Source organism: Geotrypetes seraphini, chromosome 11 (assembly GCF_902459505.1).
Source record: "Geotrypetes seraphini chromosome 11, aGeoSer1.1, whole genome shotgun sequence".
NCBI classification, from domain to species: Eukaryota; Metazoa; Chordata; class Amphibia; order Gymnophiona; family Dermophiidae; genus Geotrypetes; species Geotrypetes seraphini.
Window position 1 is genome coordinate 25368757 of NC_047094.1, and position 24154 is coordinate 25392910.

The following is a 24154-nucleotide window of genomic DNA, read 5'->3' on the forward strand; positions in this document are numbered from 1 at the left end:
GCTGCCGTTGGTGTCAGAGCTCGCCGCCTTTGTGAGGTAATACGTGCGCATATGCACTCGTGCGGCCACATCACGACAGAAAAGGGATCAGGGAACACGTTTTGCTACTGCGCATGCGCGGGCTAGCATTTTATTATTTAAGATTGGCCCTGCTGAAAGTAATGGGACCTATGTTAAATATCACATGTTACTGCATTAACACAAGTTAATAATACTCACTTTCATTCATCAATTGGGGGAGGGGAGGGGAGAGGACAAGAACACATAGCATAGGAATAGGAGGGAGGGGTATGAACACAGGCCCTGGCCCCATTATCATTTTACTGCCAGATGCTGCTTTCACTTAACTTGCAGAGTGACAGGAGCTCAGAGCTGGCCCATCCATCCAGGTCAGCACAATTTAGGAAGTGACACCTGCAGTCTGGCATCTCTTTCCTCCTCCCCACTATGGTCTCCAACATCCCTCACCTTCCCACTTCTATAAGGTGTTAAGTATCTTACCTCTCTTCCTCTGGGGTGGTTACGTGACAGCATGGGTTGGGCCCATGTGCCTCAGGCCCCGCCCCCAGGAGGGACCTAAGGCTCCCGGGCCTATTCTGATTGGCCCAGGCGCCTTAGGCCCCACCAGTAGGCGGAGCTTTGGGACGGATGGGCCAATCCGGCCTCATTCCGTCGTTGGCTGCCTGCCGGACAGGCGGGTTTGGCTCCCGTCTGTCCGGCCAACTACACAAAGGTACGGGGAAGGCGGGTGGGGGTGTCATGGGGGTTGGCCAGGGGGGTCGCGGGTCGGTTGTGGGGGGCGGTCGGAGGTTCTTGGGGGGGCGGTCGTTGGGGGGAGGGGCGGTTTGCGTCGAGGGCAGGAGGGCCTGGGATCCCTCCTGCCCGTAATGTAGTGCGGGGTGGGGGTAGGGGGTCGCTGTGGCCAGGAGGGTTTGGGCTCCCTCCTGGCCCGATATTGTCGGGGAGTTGGGGAGTCGGCGGGGCAAGAGGGCTTGGGCTCCCTTTTGCCGCGATCGTGTCGGGGGGGGGCAAGAGGGCTTGAGCTCCCTCTTGCCCTGATCGTGTCGGGGGTGCCGCGGTTGGCTGGGGCAAGAGGGCTTGAGCTCCCTCTTGCCCCGATTGTGTCGGGGGTGCCGCGGTTGGCTGGGGCAAGAGGACGGGAGTGCTTGCAAGCGGTCCTTCGGGGTGGGGGTGCGAGCGGTCCTGCGTTGGGGTGAATCGGACGTCGGGGGGGGGGGATCAGGTTTTCAGGGTGGGGACAGGACTTCAAGGGGGAGAGGAGAGTCGGGGCGGGCGAAAGGAGAGTCGGGGAGGCCAGAGGAGAGTCGGGCGGCGACGGGAGAGTCGGGCAGCATGCGCGGTATATGGGTGTGCGCGGTATATAAAAATTTCTGTACATAGATTTGTGTTTTCCGCGCGCTATACCCGTGTGCGCGTTTTACACGGGTGCGCGTTATCTACGTGAAAATACGGTAATGCCTGCTTATCCTCAGAGAAATCCTGGTATTCTTTTCCAGTTCACATTCAGGGAAGAGGAAGGGAGACAGCAACCACTGGGAGATTCATAAGGTGTCACGCTTTTATCCTTCCAGTGGTCAGCTGCTCAGAGCACCATTTTTTACCCCAAAGTGTCTGAATCAGGTCTAAATAAATAAGTTATTTTTAGACTTAGATGTTTCTTTCCATTTGATGCTGTCAGTGTCCTAATTTTGGCCCCTCCCCACTCCAGGCCAAAATATGCCCATCACACTCTCCTTTGCTATTTGGACAAAATACAGCATAGGATATCCAGATTCTACTGTTCCAAAATTACAATTTGGAAAATTTAAGCAGATGGATTTTTATTTTATTTCCCATTTTGGAGACATCCATATGCTTTGAAAATGAGCTCCTTAGTTGTCAATCTAGAACAAAAATGTCAAGCTTTCAAGGTAGGTGCACTTATTACAAATATTAGGACCTGAGGGGGCAAAACATATTTGAACACACATGACCAATCTATATTGTACACACGTGAGGCATCAATATGTATCCAAACAATTGTTCGGAAAGTGCCCCAAATTAAGTCCACAATACATTTTTTATTGAGAAAGATTCTATTACCATTAGTCTTATCTACTTGTAGCCACTGGTTTGTGTCTTCTTGTATGATGTCTCTGCAGGCCAGGCCAAAATCTCCAATTCGTACATGAAGATCTGGGCCATGTAGGAAAACATTTCTTGGCTGAAAACACATATTACATGAGTCACATTTCATCCTTGTGACAGATTCAACAGAAACTTTTTCCTCACATATATTATAGTTTAGTACACAATAGCACACAATAATATGAACATAATAAAGTTAGCATTTTCAGATAAGCAAGAGTAAGTAATTTTAAAATAAAAATAGATTTAAGCACAGGTTTTGCTGTACTGAATTTACCAAGGTATCATACTATGAAGACTATTTTTCTGACATACTAAGCAAAGTACATGTACATATATTGGACACATTGTCTTTTTTCTTTGATACTCGTATTTCTGGGCCATAAATCAAAGTCTGCCTGGTCCTGTTCTTAGGTTCCAACTACTGGAGTTGCTGTCGAAGCTCACTCCAGCCCATCCAAACTTTGTAGGTTCTCCTTTGGAGGAAAGGCAGGAGAGGGGAGATATGATAGAGACATTTAAATACCTAAGTAATGTAAGTGCGCATGAGTTGAGTCTCTTTCATTTGAAAGGAAACTCTGCAATGAGAGGGCATAGGATGAAGTTAAGAGGTGACAGGCTCCGGAGTAATCTAAAAAAACTTTTTTTTTACAGAAAGGGTAGGAGATGCATCATAAATGACTGCTTCTTGGAGCAACTGGTCCGGGAACCGACAAGAGGGGGAGCTATTTTAGATTTGGTCTTTAGTGGAATGCAAGGCATAGGAGAGGTGTTGGGTACGCTGGGAAACAGTGATCATCATAACATGATCACAGTTGAGCTGATACCGCGAGTGACATCGCAAAAGAAATCTACTGTAGAGGCATTTAATTTTTGAAAGGGCAACTATGATAAAATGAGGAAAATGGTTAAAATGAAGTTAAAGGATCAGTTGCAAAGATTAGGACTGTAAACCAGGCGTGGATGTTATTTAAAAATATCATTGTGGAATCCCAGACCAGATGTATTCCACATATAAGCAAAGGTGGAAAAAAGGGGTAACGAGAGCCGGCATGGTTAAAAGGTGGAGTGAAAGAGGCTATTAGAGCCAAAATAACATTCTTTAAATAATAGAAAAAGGATCCGAATGAAGAAAATAAGAGGAGACACAAGCACTGGCAAGTTAGATGCAAAGCATTGGTAAAGAAAGATAAGAAAGAACATGAAGAGAAACTTGCAAAAGAGGCAAAAACTCATAACAATTTTTTTAAAGTTCATCAGAAGCAGAAAACCTAAAAGGGACACTCAGGGAGGATAAAATGTCTGAAATCTACTATTAGTTTCATGTAATCTCCTTTATCCCTTCTGGAAACAGCTATTTCCTGTCAACTTTTTCTATACCAGTCATGATTTTCTATAATATCAATATTTCTTCTCATTCCATCTTCTCAAAAAGATAGACAGCTATAACCAGTTGGAACAATTCTTAAGAGAGCCATTTCATCCCCTTAATAAATTATATTGCCTCTTTCCACACCTTTTCTAGATCTCCTATACTTTCACATCAGATCAGTTAAGAAGAAGCATTAGAATTTTTGGAAGAAACAAATTCAGCCTGTCAAATACATTATACTTACGATATAGATCCTAATACACAAGTTCACACAGCCCTGAGGTGTATGACTCCATAGCTGTATTGACAAACTGTACCTTCAAATCAAACACTGTCAGATCATTCTAGAACTCAACATATTACATCACAAAGAGTTGAACCTGCTATAGCAGATTTTTACTATTTCTCCCGTTTTGTAACTTGAATACAAAAAGTAGCTTTCAGAACATGGGCAACATAACTAAAAGATATATAAGACAATCCAATCATGACCAAGCTCTGCCTACTAAAAACATGTGCAAATGCAACATCGAACTGAATTATATCCATGCAAAATTATATGAAGCTATCGTGAAAGGGGACTGTGATACAATCAAAACTTTACTCCAAAAGCATCCTGTCAATGAGGCAATTACTATCTGGGAAGACTGCGTGCGTTTCCCACTAACTTGGCCTCAGGTAATTGTATGCACTTGGCCTCAGGTAATTGTATGCACTTGGCCTCAGGTAATTGTATGCTGCTACTTAAATTCAAGTATTTAAGGAAAAGAAGGCTGAACTAAGGTTGAATCTACCGAAAGGAAATAAAGACATCAAATTTCACAGTCTATAAAGTTGCATTGTACTTTATGTTAGCAGTAACCAGCCAATGTTTCTGAATCTCTAGCTTTTCAGGCTATGCCAAACTTTTAATACCCCAATTTGTTATGCGATTTTCCATAAATATGCCAAAATCTAAGCTGACAGGCTACAAGTTATTTACAAACTGCTTTCATAATCTATCAGATCTGAAACGGTTGTAAAGATTCCAGGATTGTATTCAGAGATGTGGACAAGGTTCTTTTATATCTCCCTTGTTCCCTCTTGAATAAAATGGTATGGTACCTGTGTTAGTCCACTTTTAAAAGTAATTTATAGAAATAAAAACAAACAAAGATACCTTTTTATTGGACTAACAATACCTATTTCCCTATGTATAGGCCGCAGCCTATACATGGGTTTTACAATCTCCTGCAGTGGGTGCGGCTTCCTTATATGAGGCGGCCTATCTAAAGACATTGTAGATAAGCCACCCCATTAGTAGATCAGCCGCAGAGTCTCCCGTACCTGTAGCTCCTTCCTGGACGGCTGACGGCTGCCTCCTGCAATGTCGCAGCCAGTAGTGCAGGGCAGAAGCGATCTTTTCAGCATCCAACCAGCCCTGCGCTGCTTCCTCAATGCCTGCGGAACTCGCGAGAACTGATGCTGGGATGTATCCATAGAGGCTTTGTTAGCCGGAAGCCAGAGGTCATTATGCCGTTGTACAGAAGCATGGTGAGACCTCATCTGGAGTACTGTGTGCAATTCTGGAGGCCACACTACCGTAAGGATGTGCTGAGAGTTGAGTCGGTTCAGCGAATGGCCACCAGGATGATCCTGGGGCTCAAGGATCTCTCGTATGAAGACAGGCTGCACAAGTTGCGGCTATACTCTCTCGAGGAACGTAGGGAGAGGGGAGATATGATAGAGACATTTAAGTACATCACTGGTCGCATAGAGGTGGAAGACGACGTTTTCCTTCTAAAAGGACCCTCGTCCACAAGGGGACATCCGTTGAAAATCAGGGGGGGGGAAATTTCATGGGGATACCAGGAAGTACTTCTTCACTGAAAGAGTGGTGGACCATTGGAATGAGCTCCCAGAGCAGGTGATCGTAGCCAGCAGCATACAAGATTTTAAGAATAAATGGGATGCCCACGTCGGATCCCTACGAGGGTAGCATAGAGGAGGGCAGCTTGGGGACGAGTGATAGAGCGTAGATTAGGGGAGGGTTGTTGGAGTGGGCAGACTTGATGGGCTATGGCCCTTTTCTGCCGTCATTTTCTATGTTTCTATGTTGCAGGCATTGAGGAAGCAGCGTGGGACCGGCTGGAAGCTGAAAAGATCACTCCTGCCCTGCACCGCAGCATTGCAGGAAGTATTTACCGGGGGGGGGGGGACAGGAGGGATCTATAGGCCGCCCCATTGTATAGGCTGATTTAGGTTTTAAAACTCTTAGATAAGCCGTGGCTAGTAACATGTGGTGGCTTATCTAAGAGTTTTAAAACCTAAATCAACATTTCCTGTGGCCTATACATGGGGAATTTTTTTATTAGCTTGCAAAGGTAACCACCCTTCAGATCAGAAATGAACTAATCAATAACCCCTCCCCCCTTTTACTAGATCATAGCGTGGTTTTCAGAGTAGTAACAGCTCCGACAGTCATAGAACTTCTATGAGCATTAGAGCTGGTACTGCTGCGCCCAGCGCTAAAAAATGAACTACAGTTTAATAAAGGTGGTGGGAAGGTAAACGTATTAGGTGAGAGTCCAGGGGTAGGCAATTCCAGTCCTCGAGAGCCAGAGCCAGGTCAGGTTTTCAGAATATCCACAATAAATATACATGAGATAGATTTGCACCTCAAGGAGGCAGTGCATGCAAATCCATCGCATACATATTCATTGTGGATATCCTGAAAATATGACCTGGCTCCGATTCTCGAGGACTGGAATTGCCTACCCCTGGGTTAGTCCAATAAAAAAGTATCATCCTAGCTGCTTTATGTTTTGTTTTATTCTAAATAATCCCGTTCCCTCCCTATGTATACATTTAGTATACTTGTTTTAAAAAGAAAAGTGATTCTTAGAATAGTTTAAATATAGCTGATCAGAGTACTCTTCTGCAAAATATATCAGTTTAGCGGGAAAGTCAAAATATTCACACATTCTCTAACACCTTTTAAGTATATTTACTGAATAAAAATGAATAATACATGCCTCTGTTTATTTTGTTCTGTGCAGAGGTTCTCTGTTCGTCCCATTCATTTAGCTGCCACGTATAGAAGACAGAAAAGTTTGCTTTGTTTATTAGAATTTGGGGCCGACCCAGATGTCAGGTAAGATATCTATCCCATTCATATCAAAACACATTGAGAGTCATCCGCTATAATAATACCTTTAGCGCGCATGCGCACTTCAAACTCCGTGGTGCATGCGCAGTAGGACCCTGCGGTGGTTTCTCTATCGGCCTCCGTCCTCATGAGCATACGCTTCCCACACTGCAGCCAGCCTGCGCCTTGACGAATGGCAAATGTGCAAGCCTAAGCCTGAGGCTGGACCAGCAACGGAAGCAGCTGTGGTTTCATCAAGCAGCCGCGGGGCATTTGCTAGGCCGGCCCACTTTGATAATGCGAGGCGGGCCGGCCTAGCAATAGCCCCTTAGGCTGCCCAGGCTAGCGGACGCTGGACAGGGGGAGCAGGTAAGGGATAAGGGGTGCTGCTGGACCAGGGGAGCAGGGAAGGGGTGCTCCTGGATAGTGGGGAGGTAAAAGTAAGGGAGAAGGGCTACTGCTGGACAGGGGGAGCAGGGAAGGGGTGTTGCTGGACAGGGGGGAGGTAAAAGTATGGGAGAAGGGCTGCTAGCACCCATTAATGTAACGGGCTTAAAATTAGTATTAATATACTGGAGAAACTCATAAATATCTTATTTAATATTATTTCAGGTGTTTTAAAGCAACAGTGTCTTTATACACAGCTTGATTTCAATCTGCCTTGAGTCTTCAATAGTACACAACAAATGTGAACAGCCACTTGTCCACTTTAAGATTTAAAAAAGAACTCATATCCAGACTAATAATAAAAGAAGAGGGTCAGCATGCAATTAGTCTCCCTCTTCTTTTAATACTACTTTAGAATAAGTTTCCATTTAATAATACATGGCACAAAAAAATGTTTAATTGGTTATTTTCTTGGCTACAAGTTTAAAATTTTAAAGAAATTTATTTGCCATAGGACAGTAGCAGAAAAAGAAACAATGTCTTAGCTGTCTCTCTCAACTGAACTATACACATCAACCGGGGATTAATACTCAGAACTGAGTATGAATGTTGAAAAAATATACTTTATTGATATAAAGAGACCCTACATAGTCCATGTTTCAGCTGGATGTGTACAGTTCCATCCCCACTTTTTTGTTTTGGATTATTTATCCTGGGATTTTGTTTTTTTTCTGTATGAATCTCTCTTAACTGTCTCCAGAACTACTCCCCAGATCAAGGTAGAAGTTAAACTTGGCTGCAAAATAGTAGCAGTATTTGCTTTGGCTTACATATTTTCAGTTGTAGCTTAAGGCAAGTTACAGTCAAGCATAGTAGGTCCCTGGAGAGCTCACAATAATATATATTTGAATATAAGCCGAGAATTTTGGGCCCAAAAATAGGGTCTCAGCTTGTATTTGGGCCATTGCCTACCTGCCCCTCTCCCAGACTTATTTCAGGCCTCCACAAAGCCTGCCGCAAGACCTAATGGTCTAGCGGTGGGCTGGGACACGAGGGATCCCTCGTCTCACATCCTGGCCGAATCCAAAACCACCCGCCTCCCCTCCGACTCACAAAAACTTGCAGTGGCCAATCAGCCAGCAGCCTTCAACGGAGCAGGAGGGCAGGAAGATCGCTCCTGCTACGTGCACTGGCTGGCTACTAGAGACCTGAAAGGTACGTGGGGGAAGTGGGAGGCGGGTGTGGTTGTTAATTTCGGCAGGCACAGGAGGCGGAAGGGATTCCTCCTGTCCCGCCCACTGCAAGGCCATAGAGGAGCCAGGGGGTGCGCGGGGGGAGACGGGGGGGGTGCACAGGGGTCTTTTGGGGGATTCGGTTGGAACGGATATCCCGGCCCACCACTGGACCACCGGGTCTTGCGGCAGGCCTGCAAGGCATCAGTAGTGAGATGGTACAGGATAGTGATGAGGGAGAGGGAAAAGGGTGCAGAGTCTGGCAATGAATGAGGGCGGCTGGATGCAGAGTCTGGCAGGGAGTGAGAGGGGCTGGGTGCAGAACCTGGTAGGGGAGGGAGTGAGGGAAGAGCACAGGGTGCAGACCCTGGCAGGGCAGGGCATTTCACTTGAATATTAAGCCCCCGTCTTATATTAGAGTCAACCATTTTTCCTCCTTTTGGGGGGAAAAATGGGGGTCTTGACTTATATTCGGATTTACTTATATTCGAGTATATATGGAAAATAACTTGCACAAGGAGCTACAGCGAGTCCTGTTGTGTCCCAGCCCATTGCTGTAAGCATTAGGCTACTTCTCCATATGTGGCCCTGGAACTGCCCCTGTAGCACTGGGATCAGAAGGTTCTTGCAGACACAGCATACCACCCCAGCATCTTACAATACAATGCCGTTGCCACCTTCCTCCCAGCTGCTGTGATCCAACTCTCTTCTGGATCCAATGAACCAAACAGGCTGGAGGCAGCAAAAGCAGAAGCAGCACCAGGGCCACTGAGCAGGGTGGGAATACTCTGGTCATAGAATCTTTTGGGGCATTTGCTAGTCTATCTATATTTTCTTTTAAAAAGAAGGGAAAGGAAAGTCTCTTTAGTGACTGGCTACTGCTAACAACACTTTAGCATTGTGCCATCCCAATCTTACTAGGTGAACATCTCTGCTTCATAAATATAACTAAGCAGTACAACCTCAAACAACTTTCATGCCTATGAAAGTAACATTTAGTTTAAATTTTTATATATTTATTATCTTTCATTCCAGGGACATGAAAGGACGTACAGCACTTCATCTAATAATCGAACACTGGCCAAATATTACTACTAACTGGACTGAACCAAAGACCAAATTTGAGAAAGCCATGGCATCTATGCAAAGTCAAACTGAAGCATGCCTTCAGGTCATGTGCAAGTATAGCAATCAAGTCAATGCAGAAGTACACTGTGACAATAGACAAACGCCACTACATTTGGCTGTACGCTATGGAGCCTTCTCAGCCATCTCTATTCTTGCTCATAATGGAGCCAAAGTAAATGCCATGGATCGATATGGTATGACACCCCTTCACATGGCTGCAGGCATACTCAGTAAGGAGATGACAGAAATATTAATCTCCCATGGAGCAGATGTTAATTGTACTGTTCCACGGACTGGGAATACATGTCTGTCGCTTGCTGTGTGCACTGCCTCAACTAAAGGAGGTAAGACCTTATGTGCAGACATAGACTGTATCCAGTTACTCTTAGTGAATGGAGCAAATGTAAATGCCCAGGACAAAGAAGGAAGAGCAGCAATTCATGAAGCATGCTTTGGAGGGAGAGAGGAAATAGTAGACCTTCTCCTAAAATTTGAAGCAAACGTCAACTCTTTAACAAAATTTGGAGAATCTCCCATTTTCTGGTTCCTTGATCGCCAAACCAACCTAAAATATTTATCGCTGTTTAGCAAGTTGCTAAGTCTTTCCTATCCACTAAAACTAACTAATAATATAGGTGTTTTACCCTCTGGGCTTCGACATCCAGAATTTCAGCAGCAAAAAGACTTCCTGATACAGTTATCTCAAGCAGTAACACCACTGAAAGATATCTGCAGGATCTCAATTCGAAGAATGTATGGCGAGAAATACAAATACTGCTTGAAACAAGTCCTTCCACTAACAATATATGAGTTTGTGTACAATTACCAAGACTTCTCGCCTCACCTGAAAGGATTACTACAATTAAAGCAGCAGCAAAGGTTCTGCTCTTCAGAATGACATCCATATATTACAAGAGGATAAAACAGAAATAATTTTCTAAGGAGTCCAAAATTATTCTACAAAACATATTAAACTCACTCTGCATTCAAGTAAATTGAGTGGGTTTTTTAAAAAAATGTAGGTTATTGAAAAATAGCATTGCGATATAGCACTGCTACTGTGAAAGATGTATATTTCTACACTTCTCCCTCCGTATCCTCGGTTTCCGTATTTGCGGATTCACTTATTCGCGATTTTTCAGCTGCTGACTCCGCCCCCTAATTTTCATCACTGAACCCGGCGTTTCACATTGGAAATTGCTGCTCCTGGTGATTCCTGAAGGATATTGCTGCTTCCGGCGTTGTACGGAGCAAATCGCTGGTCGGGTTATTACACGGTTTATTATCTTTTTCAGGTTTATTTGACCAAAAAACCGCAAATAACATGCAAAAAGTTATTTGTGGTTTTTCGGTATTCACGGCTATGTTCTGCCCGCATACCCCGCGAATACGAAGGGAGAAGTGTGTAATGATTATAAAGTTGGTCACTGTAGTCCACTTTTCCTTCTAAAAGTTCATCAAAACTATCTGCTGCCCCATCTGTGTATTACAAGCAAATGTTCTGAAGAGCTTTCTTTTTTATTTTTGTAATTCTTTATATAAACACAGATAGTGAACAAGAAAAACACATGGACCCCCATCTCCAGAAAAGCAACAGCAAAACAACAATGTCCCACCAAGCACGTGGTTGGTGAAGGTACAGGGGCGGTGGCTCTGGGCTGTCTCTCTGGGGGTGGGGGTGGAGGGGGGTTATGATTCTATTCTGAAGAGCTTGCTAATGTATATTACCAGTGCACCCATCAATTTTTCCTTATCGCCTCTCCACCTTCAGTATGCAAAGTCTTGTTCCTGCACTTCTTAGGGCCAGGTCTGGGTTACAGCAAGGGTATGGTATGTTCCTTGAGGGCTTTTAGCACCAGGATCCAGGACTTCCTGCTTCCTAACAGAAAGAAGGCAGGCCCTACCTCACTGCTGAGTTCACTTAAGGCTCCATGAGCTCACCAAAGCTACAGGCTGCATCTGAGGGTTTTTATTTCTTGTTTGATAAAGGAAGCCATGTCTGCAGCTCAAAATGATGCATGAATTATAAACAAACAAATAAATAATAGAATAAAAATGTCGGGGATGAGTTTAAGAATAAAGAAATGAAAAGAAAGCCAGAGATCATCTGTGATATAGGTGCTGTAACAGAAAGTAGGTTAGGCAGACTAAAAACAGGGGTGTCCAACCTGCGGCCCCATGAAGTATTTTATGCGGCCCCGGTCAAGAGCAATGCAGTGTTTTCCTCTGCTGCCCCCGGGTGTTTATTGTCTTGCCGGCTCCCTCCTCTGTCTTGCTGCAGCGTTTGTGCATTTGTACGGCCCCAGAAAATCTCTTTTTAGCCAATGCAGCCCAGGGAAGCCAAAAGGTTGGACACCCCTGGACTAAAATTTGTTTCTGTCCTATTAAAAAGGCATCTTTATGAACAGTGGAATTAGCTAATCCAAGTATCCCAATGATTAAACTACACTACCTAAAACTATACTAAAACGGTTAGGGCTCTTCAGCTTAGAAAAGAGACGGCTGAGGGGAGATAGGATTGAAGAAGTCTACAAAATCCTGAGTGGAGTAGAACGGGTACAAGTGGATCGATTTTTCACTCCATCAAAAATGACAAAGACTAAGGGACACTCGATGAAGTTACAGGGAAATACTCTTAAAACCAATAGGAGGAAATTTTTTTCACTCAGAGAATAGTTAAGCTCTGGAACGCGTTGCCAGAGGATGTGATAAGAGCAGATAGCGTAGCTGGTTTTAAGAAAGGTTTGGAAAAGTTCCTGGAAGAAAAGCCCATAGTTTGTTATTGAGAAAGACATGGGGAAGCCACTGCTTGCCCTGTATTGGTAGCATGGAATATTGCTACACCTTGGGTTTTGGCCAGGTACTAATGACTTGGATTAGCCACCGTGAGAACAGGCAACTAGACTTGATGGACCACTGGTCTGACCCAGTAAGGCTTTGCTTATGTTCTTATGTACCTCATTTTTCTTGAGAGGTAGAACTCTCAAAGACTGCCCAATAAAGGAATGATGTTTTGAGCTAGCATCCAGTGGATTTCCTGGCACCTTCATTCCTATCACTGCCTCCATCTTGCTAGTATCACACACACAGAACTTTCATCACATGCCTGTATTCTCCCAGCACTATTCAGCCTCCTTCTGCTGATGCCACTCCAGATATGAACAAAATAGAGCTGGCTTCCAAGGGGTTGCAAACAGGAGCTCCCTCCTGCTGCCACAATGACCAACTAGAAAGATATTGTGTCCCTTTTACTGCTGACTATCCTGGAGGAACCTCTCCCCTCCTCCTTTAGCCTTCAGTTTCTTTTTTATTTAGGACTGCAGGGACGAGGAGAGGAACCTGGACTCCAGGTGTCTTCCAAGCCTTTAGGATCCTGGCTTTTCCCTCTAAAAAGCTCAACTGAGATATCAATACTGCAGCTGGGACCAGGAGCAACCTCCACCAGATACATGCATGAGCTAAAAAACTATGCCCTTTGTAGAGGCAGGGCTCACAAGATCTTGTTCTCTTTCTCTATTTAGGTTGGCAGAAATCACCTACTGGTATTGGACTCCTACTGGTATCTTGTCTGAGGGATGATAAAAGAGCTAAAAACAGTCTTGTATGAAAACAAAACAATGGACCACTGAGTTTTAATAAAGAAGCAAATCATCAAAAACAAGTTTTTGTTAAAATTTGGGCTCCTTTCCATAAGGTCTTTTTTATAACTTGAACATACCAAACCTGAAAAATCATATATGTTAAAATATTTAGTGTAGGGGTACAGGGCTATTATAGAATACTATAATACATACAGAAGAAAGTTTATCTATATTTAAAAATATGATGCCACTTCAAAAGTGGAGTGCTGTCAGCTGCCGGGCCCTGCTAAGTAGTACAGAGTATTACAAAAGGCCCAGGAGGAGCTGGGGTGTTAATATACAACTACTGGTCCATGCCATTCCTACAATTAGAGGAAAAGTACTTGTATATAAAACAATCATTTTTACTTCTTGTAAACTAAGGCTTATAACATTATACATACTAAGCAAAAGTATTTCAGTGCTGATGTTCAGGCTGGTACCAATGAGAGTTTTATAGGGTGGTGAGGGGCACGGTTTCCCTTTTGGTTTTTGTTGTCAATGAGGATTTTTCCCATTTACCTTAAGGTCTCTGTGCATGACTCCCACTGAATGTATGTAATAGACTCCTTGTAACAATTCCTGGAAAATTTTTAACGTGCATCCAACATCAACAAGTTGATCAGGACCTTAGAATAAAACATATGTTTACAATTTTCATAATCAGAACATTTCAGAAACTTGTATATAAAATATCTGTTGTATATTTAATAATATGTGCTCTCTTATCATACACAAAACAGATCAGTCTAAATCAGTGATCTCAAACTCACGGCCTGGGAGCCACATGTGGGCCAGGTACTATTTCGGTATATTTATCATAATAACAAAACGTGAAATAAAACAGTTTCTTGATCATATGTCTCTTTAGCTATAAATTACAATATTATTATTAAGACTTAGCCAAAAGGAAAGATTTATAAACTATAAAGAGTTTTACCTCATGTAAAATTGTAGTTTCTTTAATAAGACATTAACTATATGGCCCTGCAAAGGGTTTGAGTTTGAGAGCACTGGTCTAAATGTACCCTTGCAGGGTTAATCAGAATTCCTACAGTATAAAAGGTCTGAGTAAAATTACAGCCCATATACTGAATAACTTTTTTTTTTTTTTAATTCTTTATTCAGTTTTAACTCTTGCAACAAGTGTACAATATTCAATCAGATAATTTGTACAAATCACTTGACATTCTAACAATTATTGTCAAATGCATATAAAAAAGACCCCTCCCCCACCCATCCCATTCATCAGGAATAAACCCATTAAATCACATAACATACCTCCCCATCCCCACATTAAATATAGTCCTATGTAATAAAAAGGTGTCCAAGGTGTCTAATCATTAGAATATGCAATCAATGGCCCCCAAATCTTTTTGAAACTATTATAATTTCCTTGCTGTATAGCAAGCACTCTCTCCAGTTTATAAATATGACAAACTGAATTCCACCAAAAAGTATAATTAAGTTTAGTATAGTCTTCCAATTTCCAGTAATATGTTGAATGGCAACCCCCGTCAGTATTAATAACTTTAAGAAAAGGCGCCTAAACTGTCAAGGCACATCAGCACATATACTGATTTTTTAAAATGTGCCTTCATACAACAGCCTATCCCGAAAATCTCACACATAGGGCTCCTTTCATCATGCGCTAACCTCCGCGCTGGCCAAAAACTACCGCCTGCTTAAGAGGAGGCGGTAGCGGCTAGCGCGTCCGACGGATTAGCGTGCACTATTAAGCGCATTAAACCGCTAGCGTGCCTTTGTAAAAGGAGCCTATAGTTAATACCTGCTCTAAGGCCGGCATAGCTGTATGTATGGCTAAGATCCTGCACATATGCAAGTATTTTATAAAAAGCAAGTACAAGTGCCAATCCCACCCATTATCCACCAATGTGAATGCCTATGTGCATGTTGCAAAAGAGCAAGTGTTGCTTTTAGGCATGTGTACATTGAGGCAATTTTATAAGAGCTTATCTGAGGATGTAAATAGCGTTCTATGAGCTAGAATCACTTTTATCACTCCAGTGTATACAAGCATAGAAGTTGCCACACAAAAGCAGGGCAATATATGAGCAGATGTGTCTTCCCTATCTGGGCACCTTTATACAAATCATCCTCATAATGACCCCTGTAAAATATACAAAAGTCTTCTCCTCTGTACCCTAACAAGGAACCCTGATCATTGTCAACTAAATCAAAGAAGTAAAGAAAGTTAAGGGGAAAAATAGCTGTGTATGTAAGTGTAAGAGGAAGAGTACAATTATTTAAATGGTGCAGCAAATTCTAAAGGCAAAATATTTCACAGACAACTATAAGAGGATGTAAAAGGGCCAATACCCTAAAAACCTGAATTTTAAGAATGTCGTACTTAGAACCATGATGGCAGAAAAAGGCCAAATGGCCCATCTAGTCTGCCCATACATGTGTCTCTCATCTACCTGGAATTACTTAACTTTAAGTAAATCAGAAATCAATCTGAAACCAAGTTACCCGTGACCACAAGTATTTTACATGTTATTTTATAGGTGTCCATGCACAAATTCTAAGCCCAATGCGGTCTTCAAAGAGTACGTACTTTTTAGTAGTAAATAGAGACATTTACAGCAAATCACTTCTAGCACCCCCTCCCAAAAAAATATGCATTTTAGGAATACTAACTAAAGAGACTAATCCTACTTAATGTACTTGATTTTAACTTTCCTTGAGATCAGATGGAGAAAGGCAAGTAAGGGGGATTCAAAGGATGCTACTGCATTAGCGCACACTAAACTCTAAAAGATGCCCATAGGAACGTAACGGGCATCTTTAGCATTTAGTGTGCCATTAACTCAGTAGCGCCCTTTGATGAATTCCTCCCTAAATCTAAAATCCAAATAAGCAGTGCCACTTGTCAGCAGCATGTAACAAAAAGAAAGATTAGGTTCTTACCTTGATAATCTTTTCTTTTTTATTATTAATATTTTATCTCGCTTAGTAAAACTAAATAAGCGATTCATCAAACTAAAATAAAACTTGAAACTTGATGTGTCTAGTGGTCCTGAAACAATAGGGATATCCCAACTCGCAAGTTGCTTGCAGAAAACTGTCAATCATGTTTTCACCTCTGCCTCCTTCTCAGGAAGCTGCACCTGCCCCTCAGTTCTTACAAAAGCAATCAAGTAGTACTATAATAAAAGACAAAACTGTAAGGAAGGAAACGGGGAAAAATCCCTAACACTATAATTGTGTTCTGCTGTGTAACAAACATAGTTATCAACATTATAACATCCAAACGTGTGCAACCAACACTAACCATATATTTAACTTGAGCTACTCACATGTCCTGCTATTAAGCAGAGACTTAAACCAGACAGTATGGTCTTGAAGATTTTCCTATGCATCATCTCTTTTATATCTATATCTATCTATATCCCCTCAGCTCCTCTGAGACAGAGAATTACAAATCTGGAAGTTCCCCTGCAGCACCGCCACTGATGAACTGCAAACAGATGCTGAGGACTCTCAGCAGTCCAAATAGGCATTCCACATAAGGCTCACAAAATCTGGAGTGAAGCCTTATACTGGGGTTCTCGAAGACCCTGGTAGGGACCCCTTGCCAGTCCTCCTTGGCTCTGCACTACCCATGCAACTGCGCTTGGCCAAAACACCTTTGGAGGGGCTTGGAAAGTGTGTCTTACCCTGGGAACATATCTCCTGCGGATCCCCAGCCCTGGAGGATTCGGAGGAGGTTGAGGCCAACACTCCCACCCCTCCATCGCATGCGGGACTTGCATGGTAGCTGGCTGGCCATCCAGGGCAAACCTGGCATGATATAGGGGTAAGAAGGCCTGTTGATTTTAAGAAAAATCAAGGGGTTTTGAGGCAGAAGGAGCTTTCAGAAATAAAACTCCATGGGAAGGAGGTGGAATTGGAAACACAATTGACAGTTTTCTGCAAACAACTTGCAAGTTGGGATACAGCATCCTATCATTTCAGGATCACTAGACACATTGCACTAGAAAAAATCTTTAGAAAATACAATGTGTTAAGAAATTAATATCAGACATTTTTTTTTAATATCCCAAGGTCTGGTATCTAAGTTTCTTCACAGCCTCTTTGGCTGCTATTTTCCTCCCTCCCTTGAATGCTTCTAGGAGTACATTAGAAGGCAGTAAAAACAAATTTTAACACACTTTACTCACTGTAAACTTCTGAAGTTCTTTTATTTCTCTCTATAATCCAGTCCCACAAAGAGATTTCGCAGAGCTTCATTTGTATATGTAGCATTAAATAGTACTGCATCTTTAAAATCAGAAAACAAAATTACAGCAAAGAAAGCTAAATAGGTACTTCTATTTTCAATTTTTGTGCCAGTATAGAATGTGCAGCACTTACCATATATACTTGAATATAAACCGGGATTTTTGGGCCCAAAATTGGTCCAAAAATGGTCCCAGTTTATATTCGGGTCAATGCTCCCTCCCAGAATATTTAAGGCCGCCGCCAGGCTCTGCTTCCCTCCTCCTCCCTGCCCTATTTTCATACCTCTGCCAATCTGGTGGAGGTGCAGCGGGTCCTTTGTTGATCGCTGGTGAAGGTGCAGTGGGCAGGAGCAAGCTTTCCAAACTCCTGCCCCACTGCTAACCGGTTGCACGATCCAATTTTGCCATCTGAGCTGCACGAGCAGCAGCGCGATTTGGTGCTGCTTCTCAGCGCTGAGCGGCTTCCTTAATGGCTCAAGCGAATTCTCGCAAAGGAAGGGTGCTGGGTGCAATGCCTGACAGGAGAGGGATGGAGGGAAGGGGGCTGAGTGCAGAGCTTGGCAGGGAGGGGGCTGGGTGTAGAGCCTGACAGAGCAGGACACTTGAATATTAAGCCACCCAACTTATATTCGAGTCAACCATTTTTCCTCCTTTTTGGGGGGTAAAAGGGGGGTCTTGACTTATATTCGAGTATATATGGTAAATGTCTGGTCTGCTTTATTAAGGTACATGGAGAAGTAGCCAGGGAAACTGGATCTGATTCCCACTGCAGCTCCTTGTGCCCCTTAGAAAGTCACTTAACCCTCTATTGCTCCAGGTACAAAAAAACAACATTGAGAACCCACTAGGGACAGCGACAATACCTGTATATAATATATGTAAAGCAATATATAAAATGCATTGCCAGTTCTCTATGATGATCACCAGACACAGGAAAGAAAAATATAGCTTTTGACTTGAAAATAATCATCCGCATAGCTTTCCACAAGGGGGAACTTAAATCTCACCTGCTAATTTCTTTGTTTGAGCCCCACCAGACCAGACCCCAGTTTATGCTCCTCTACCAGCAAATGGACACAGAATAATGGGTTTCATAAGATACAACAAAGATTCCACTCTCCCAGTATCCCCATACAAAATAATCCACCCCCTCCCCACAAACAGCAGAAGAGCTCTGAACAAGGTGGCAAATGTATCCAGCCTCTGAATATATTTGTAAGTTACACAACTTTACACAAAAAAAAATGGAAGGAATAGTCTAAACATTGTAGTACAGTGCAAAAAAGCAAGCTAAAGTATTTGATTGATTGGGTACTTAACTGGTCTGATATGACGCAAGAAAAGAGAAATTAGATTTTACTTATCATCCCTTCAGACCTTTTCAAATTCATGGGGTATACTGAAACTGACACTTGCCCTCATTAAAATGCTCCCAAGTCACATCACCAAAAGCCTATAACATACACCCTATGTTTAGTAAAAGTGTAGAGAAGACTAGGTGATCCTCTACAGATTTCCTCTGGGCAAATCAACAAATTCTGCTCAGGAAGAAGCATACACTCAAGCTGAATGTGCTTAAAGTCCCATAGGGACTGAGAAACCCCTAGAGATAAAGATCAAATTAATGACCTCTATAATCCAACAAGCAAAATGAGGCCTTGAATGCAATTTGCCTCTCCTTTCTTGCACCTACTAAACATAACAAAGTAGTAAAGTGATCTACAGAAGGAACTGGTCACTTTTAGATGTTCACAGAATCTATAAACATGTGAAGTTGACCCAATTAATTCAAGTGAAATGGCAAGATCACTTTTTGTAAACAAACGGAACTCTGACAGAACTAGATATGGTACAGTTCCCTACAAGAAAGAGATTGCAACTCCTATGTTCCCTTGGACAAATAGCCACAAAGAAATACCATCTTGAATCCTTAAGAATTCTCTCTCCAGTAAGAATTCACCAATACCTTCAATCCAGATTGAAATCCTGTGGAGGCCTAGGGAAAACTGAAAGAAAGTAAAACTTTCATTCGTTCATTCAATTTTCTATACCATTCTCCCAAAGAAGCCCAGAACGGTTTACATGAATTTATTCAGGTACTCAAGCATTTTTAAGATCATTTCAAGGTATAACCAGTGTAGTGATTTACAGCATTATTTCATAGGTAGGCCTCAAGTGACCACTAGACATCTTGAGAATGGAAAGCAATGTTACTTACCGTAACAGTTGTTATCCAGGGACAGCAGGCAGCTATTCTCACTAGTGGGTGACGTCATCCAACGGAGCCCCGATGTGGACATCTCACAAGCATACTTGCTTGTAGAAACCCTTAGAAGTTTCGAGTTGCCCACACTGCGCATGCGCGAGTGCCTTCCCGCCCGATGCACCGGGCGTGTCTCCTCAGTTCAGATAGCTAGCAGAGAAGCCAACCCAGGGGAAGTGGGTGGGACGTGAGAATAGCTGCCTGCTGTCCCTGGATAACAACTGTTATGGTAAGTAACATTGCTTTATCCCAGGACAAGCAGGCAGGTATTCTCACTAGTGGGTGACCTCCAAGCTAACCACAAAGGGATGGTGGGAGAGTAGAGAGTTGCGCGGGGACAGAAATCCCACCCGTCCCCACCCGTCCCCGCCAAAATCCCACCCATCCCCACCCGTCCCCGTGAGGAATCCCTCCGTCCCCACCCGTCCCCGTGAGGAATCCCTCCGTCCCCACCCGTCCCCGCGAGGAATCCCCTCCGTCCCCACCCGTCCCCGCGAGGAATCCCCTCCGTCCCCACCCGTCCCCGCGAGGAATCCCCTCCGTCACCATCCTTCCCTATAAACTTCAGAAATAGTTATTTTATTTAATTATGCTACTGAATTAAAGGCTCTGGTAGAGACCCATTTACAAATAAGCAAAGAGACTATTAATTTGGAAATATTAATTGGGAAGAATACATACTTTGTAAATGGGTTTCTACCAGAACCTCTAATGTAAATATAAAATATAAATACTCAGCTGATGAGAACCCACAAACTGTCAGCTGAGGACTTCCTTTGCAGTTGGCCTGGGGTCCCTTTTGCCAAGCTTGGCAGGCAGCAGTAGCGTCCCTGAGTCACAGATGCTGGCACCTCAGTGGCTCATGGATGCTGCCAGCGACTGCTGCGCTTGGTGGAGGGGAGTTCTGACCATCTCTAGAGGAGGTCCTCTGCTGGCGATGCTTGGGGATCCCCACCAGTCACAGCAAGGGCCAACAAGTACTTCAACACTGTAGAAATAAAACCAGAAATGCATTTCCTTTTCTTTTGAACACAAAACAAAGATATCTGCCATATACATTTCCCAAGGCAGATGACTCTATGCAATGTCACCTCGGTAACAAAATACAAAAATAGACAAATACACCCCCTCCCTTTTTACTAAACCACAATAGTAGGTTTTAGCACAGGGAGTTACGCTGAATGACTCGCGCTACTCTCAATGCTCATAGGCTCCCTGCGCTAAAAAACAATATTGCGGTTTAGTAAAAGGGAGCCATAGTGCAAAATATAGACAGCAGATATAAATTCTCAAAACAGACACATTTTGATCACTAAATTGAAAATAAAATCATTTTTCCTATCTTTGCTGTTTGGTGATTTCATGAGTCTCTGGTTGCACTTTCTTCTTCTGACTGTGCATCCAATCTTTCTTCCTTTCTTTCAGCCTCCTGTATGTTACCTCTCCTCCAGACCTCATTCTCTCCCCCAACTTTTTCTTTCTGTCTCCCTGTTCCCCCTTCTTTCTGTCTCTCTGTCTGCCCCCTTTCTTTCTTTCTCCGTGCCCTCCCCCAAGCCACTCGGTTTGCTGCCACCGCCATCGGGGAATAGTCCCCAAGCCACCGCTGTCCCAAGCTTTCCCTGCAGAAGCGTCGCGCTGACCAGCATTCCGCTCCCTGACGTCAATTCTGACGTAGGAGAGGAAGTTCCGGGCCGACAAGGCATTTCTCCTCATTCCATCCAGCCTGAGCCCCATCTCTCCTTGATCCAGCATTTCCCTTCTGTGTCTGTCAGAATTACCATTCCACCTATTTTCCAGCATCACCCTTCTTTGTGTCCATCTCACCTATATCCCTATCTCACCACTTTTTCAGAATCTTCATTTGTCTCTGTCCTTGTCTTTACCCCATATTCACCATTTGCCCTTTCAATGTCTTTATCTCCCCCCCCCACACACACTTTTTCAGCATTACTTCTATGTCTCTATTTCACCTCCTCTTCATGTCCCCTCTGTATCTCTATCCTTATTCAGAAGGTCCTGCTTACCCTTTCTCTTCTTTGTGTCACTATCTCCATTTTCAGCTTTCCCCCCTTTTCCTTTGTTACTGCACCCTGTAGCCAGAATCTTTCCACCCTCTCTCCACTCCGGCCCAGCCCAGTATGAAATATTTCCTTTTGTTTCTCTCCCCTCTCTCTTCTCCTCCCTCACCCACGAGTCCTGCATCTGGCCCTCTCCCTTCTACCTGCACCTGGCAACACCCCCCTGCTCCGCGGCTCTCTTAAGCAACTCGTCAGCAGCGGTGATCAAGACAAGCTGCCGACATCGAGGCCTTCCCTCTACGAGTCCCACCTTTGTGGAAAAAGGAAGTTGAAACAAGCGGGACTCGCAGAGGGTAGGCCCCGACGCCAGAAGCTTGTGTCGATCGTTGCTGCTGAGTTGCCGAAGAGAGCCGCAGGTAGAAGGGAGAGGGAGATAGGAAGGCTGTAGAAGCTCCGGAGCATGACACCGAACCCGGCCAGGATGATTTCTTTTTCAGGCTGCTGCTGCCGCTGCCATCCCCCACCCGAAATGACAAAAAACAGCCTAATGCCCGCGTCGGGAAATAGCCATGCTGAGCAGTGAGCTCAGCACGTACACAGATGAAAGCCTTGCTTGCTGATTGGTCCGGCGGCTCGGTGGGGCGGGGCCGCCGGACCAATCAGCAAGCAAGGCTTTCATCTGTGTACGTGCTGAGCTCACTGCTCAACATGGCTATTTCCCGACGCGACGCCAGACTTGTAAGCTGCATGCTTGCATCGCCAGAATTTAGGTAGGTTGTTTTCATCCCCGTGGGAGTCCCGTGGGTCAGGGGGGCATCCCCGTGGGAGTCCCGTGGGCCAGGGGGCGTCCCCGTGGGAGTCCCGTGGGCCAGGGGGGGAACCCGCGGGATCCCCGCGGGACCCGCGGGATCCCCGCGATCCCCGTTCCCGTGCAGACCTCTATGGGAGAGTTGGCAACTTAGGAGAACAAATTTTGTAACACTGTTTGGCCAAACTGTCCATCCTGTCTGGAGAAGGTATCCAGACAATAGTGTGAGGTGAAGGTATGAACCGAGGACCAAGTGGCAGCCTTACAAATCTCTTCAATCGGTGTCGATCTGAGGAAAGCTACAGAGGCTGCCATTGCTCTGACCTTATGGGCTGTGACTTTACTGTGAAGGGGTAATCCAGCCTGGGCATAGCAGAAAGAGATACAAGCCGCCATCCAGTTGGAGATGGTGCGCTTAGAGATAGGGCGTCCCAACTTGTTCGGATCAAAGGAGATGAAAAGTTGAGGAGCAGTTCTGTGAGGCTTGGTGCGTTCCAGGTAAAAAGCCAAAGCACGCTTACAGTCCAGAGTGTGAAGAGCTGATTCTCCAGGATGAGAATGCGGCTTCGGTAAAAACACAGGAAGAACAATGGATTGATTCAGATGAAATTCCGAGACCACCTTGAGGAGGAATTTGGGATGAGTGCGAAGGACCACCTTGTCATGATGAAACAATGTAAAGGGCGGATCCGCAACCAATGCTTGAAGTTCACTCACTCGACGGGCAGAAGTGAGGCCAATGAGAAGCACTACTTTCCAAGTGAGAAATTTTAGAGGAGCCTTGTGAAGAGGTTCAAATGGAGGCTTCATAAGTTGAGAAAGAACAACATTGAGGTCCCAAACCACTGGCGGCGGTTTGAGGGGAGGATTGACATGGAAAAGTCCTTTCATGAATCTGGAAACCACAGGATGTGCAGAAAGAGGTTTCCCCTGAAGAGGCTGGTGGAAAGCAGCAATTGCACTAAGATGGACTCTGATCGATGTAGACTTGAGACCAGAATGAGATAGGTGCAAAAGGTAGTCCAAAACAGCTGACAAGGAGGCATGTTGAGGGACCTTGTGATGAGAAAAACACCAATTAGAGAATCTAGTCCATTTCTGGGAATAGCATTGTCTAGTAGCAGGCTTCCTTGAAGCTTCCAAAACATCCCACACAGCTGGTGAAAACTGAAGGGAAGTCACGCTGAGAGGAACCAAGCTGTCAGGTGTAGCGACTGCAGGTTGGGATGAAGCAGAGATCCCTGATGCTGCTTAAGCAGAGATGGAAACACTGGCAGAAGGAAGGGCTCCCTGCAGCAGAGTTGCAGAAGGAGGGAGTACCAAGGTTGTCTGGGCCACCGAGGAACAATCAGAATCATGGTGGCCCGGTCGGACTTGAGCTTGACCAGAGTCTTTTGAATGAGAGGAAATGGAGGAAACGCATACAGAAAGAGATTCCCCCAGTCCAGAAGAAAAGCATCTGCCTCAAGATGATGAGGAGTGTAGATCCTGGAGCAGAACTGAGGCAGTTTGAAGTTGTGGGGAGCTGCAAAGAGGCCTATCTGAGGCGTTCCCCACAGGGAGAAGATTTGATGAAGGGGCTTTGAATGGAGAGTCCACTTGTGAGGCTGTAGAAGATGACTCAAGTTGTCCGCCAAGGCATTGTCCGCCCCCTGAATGTAGACAGCTTTGAGGAAGGCGTTGTGGCGAATCGCCCAATCCCAAACTTTCAGAGCTTCCTGACAGAGGGAGGTCGATCCCGTGCCTCCCTGCTTGTTGACATAATACATGGCGACCTGATTGTCCGTACGAATGAGGACCACCATGT

At 44.3% G+C, this 24154-nt stretch overlaps 2 protein-coding genes across 4 annotated transcripts in view; one reads left to right on the forward strand and one right to left on the reverse strand.

The window, feature by feature from the left end:
- The window catches only part of EIF2AK1 (eukaryotic translation initiation factor 2 alpha kinase 1), a 92534-nt gene that overhangs the window by 9129 nt on the left and 59251 nt on the right, over positions 1-24154 (reverse strand). For all 3 annotated transcript variants that reach the window (XM_033962772.1, XM_033962771.1, XM_033962770.1), the window contains exons 10-12: positions 17199-17298; positions 13537-13643; positions 2104-2224 (exon numbers count right to left, since the gene is read on the reverse strand). In XM_033962772.1, coding sequence (XP_033818663.1) covers positions 2104-2224; positions 13537-13643; positions 17199-17298 — 328 coding nt within the window. The remainder of the gene's footprint in view (positions 1-2103; positions 2225-13536; positions 13644-17198; positions 17299-24154) is intronic.
- On the forward strand, positions 4034-10361 carry ANKRD61 (ankyrin repeat domain 61). The gene is made up of 3 exons (XM_033962983.1): positions 4034-4198; positions 6559-6653; positions 9302-10361. The coding sequence occupies exons 1-3, from the start codon at positions 4034-4036 to the stop codon at positions 10290-10292; spliced, it is 1251 nt and encodes a 416-aa protein (XP_033818874.1). The 3' UTR covers positions 10293-10361.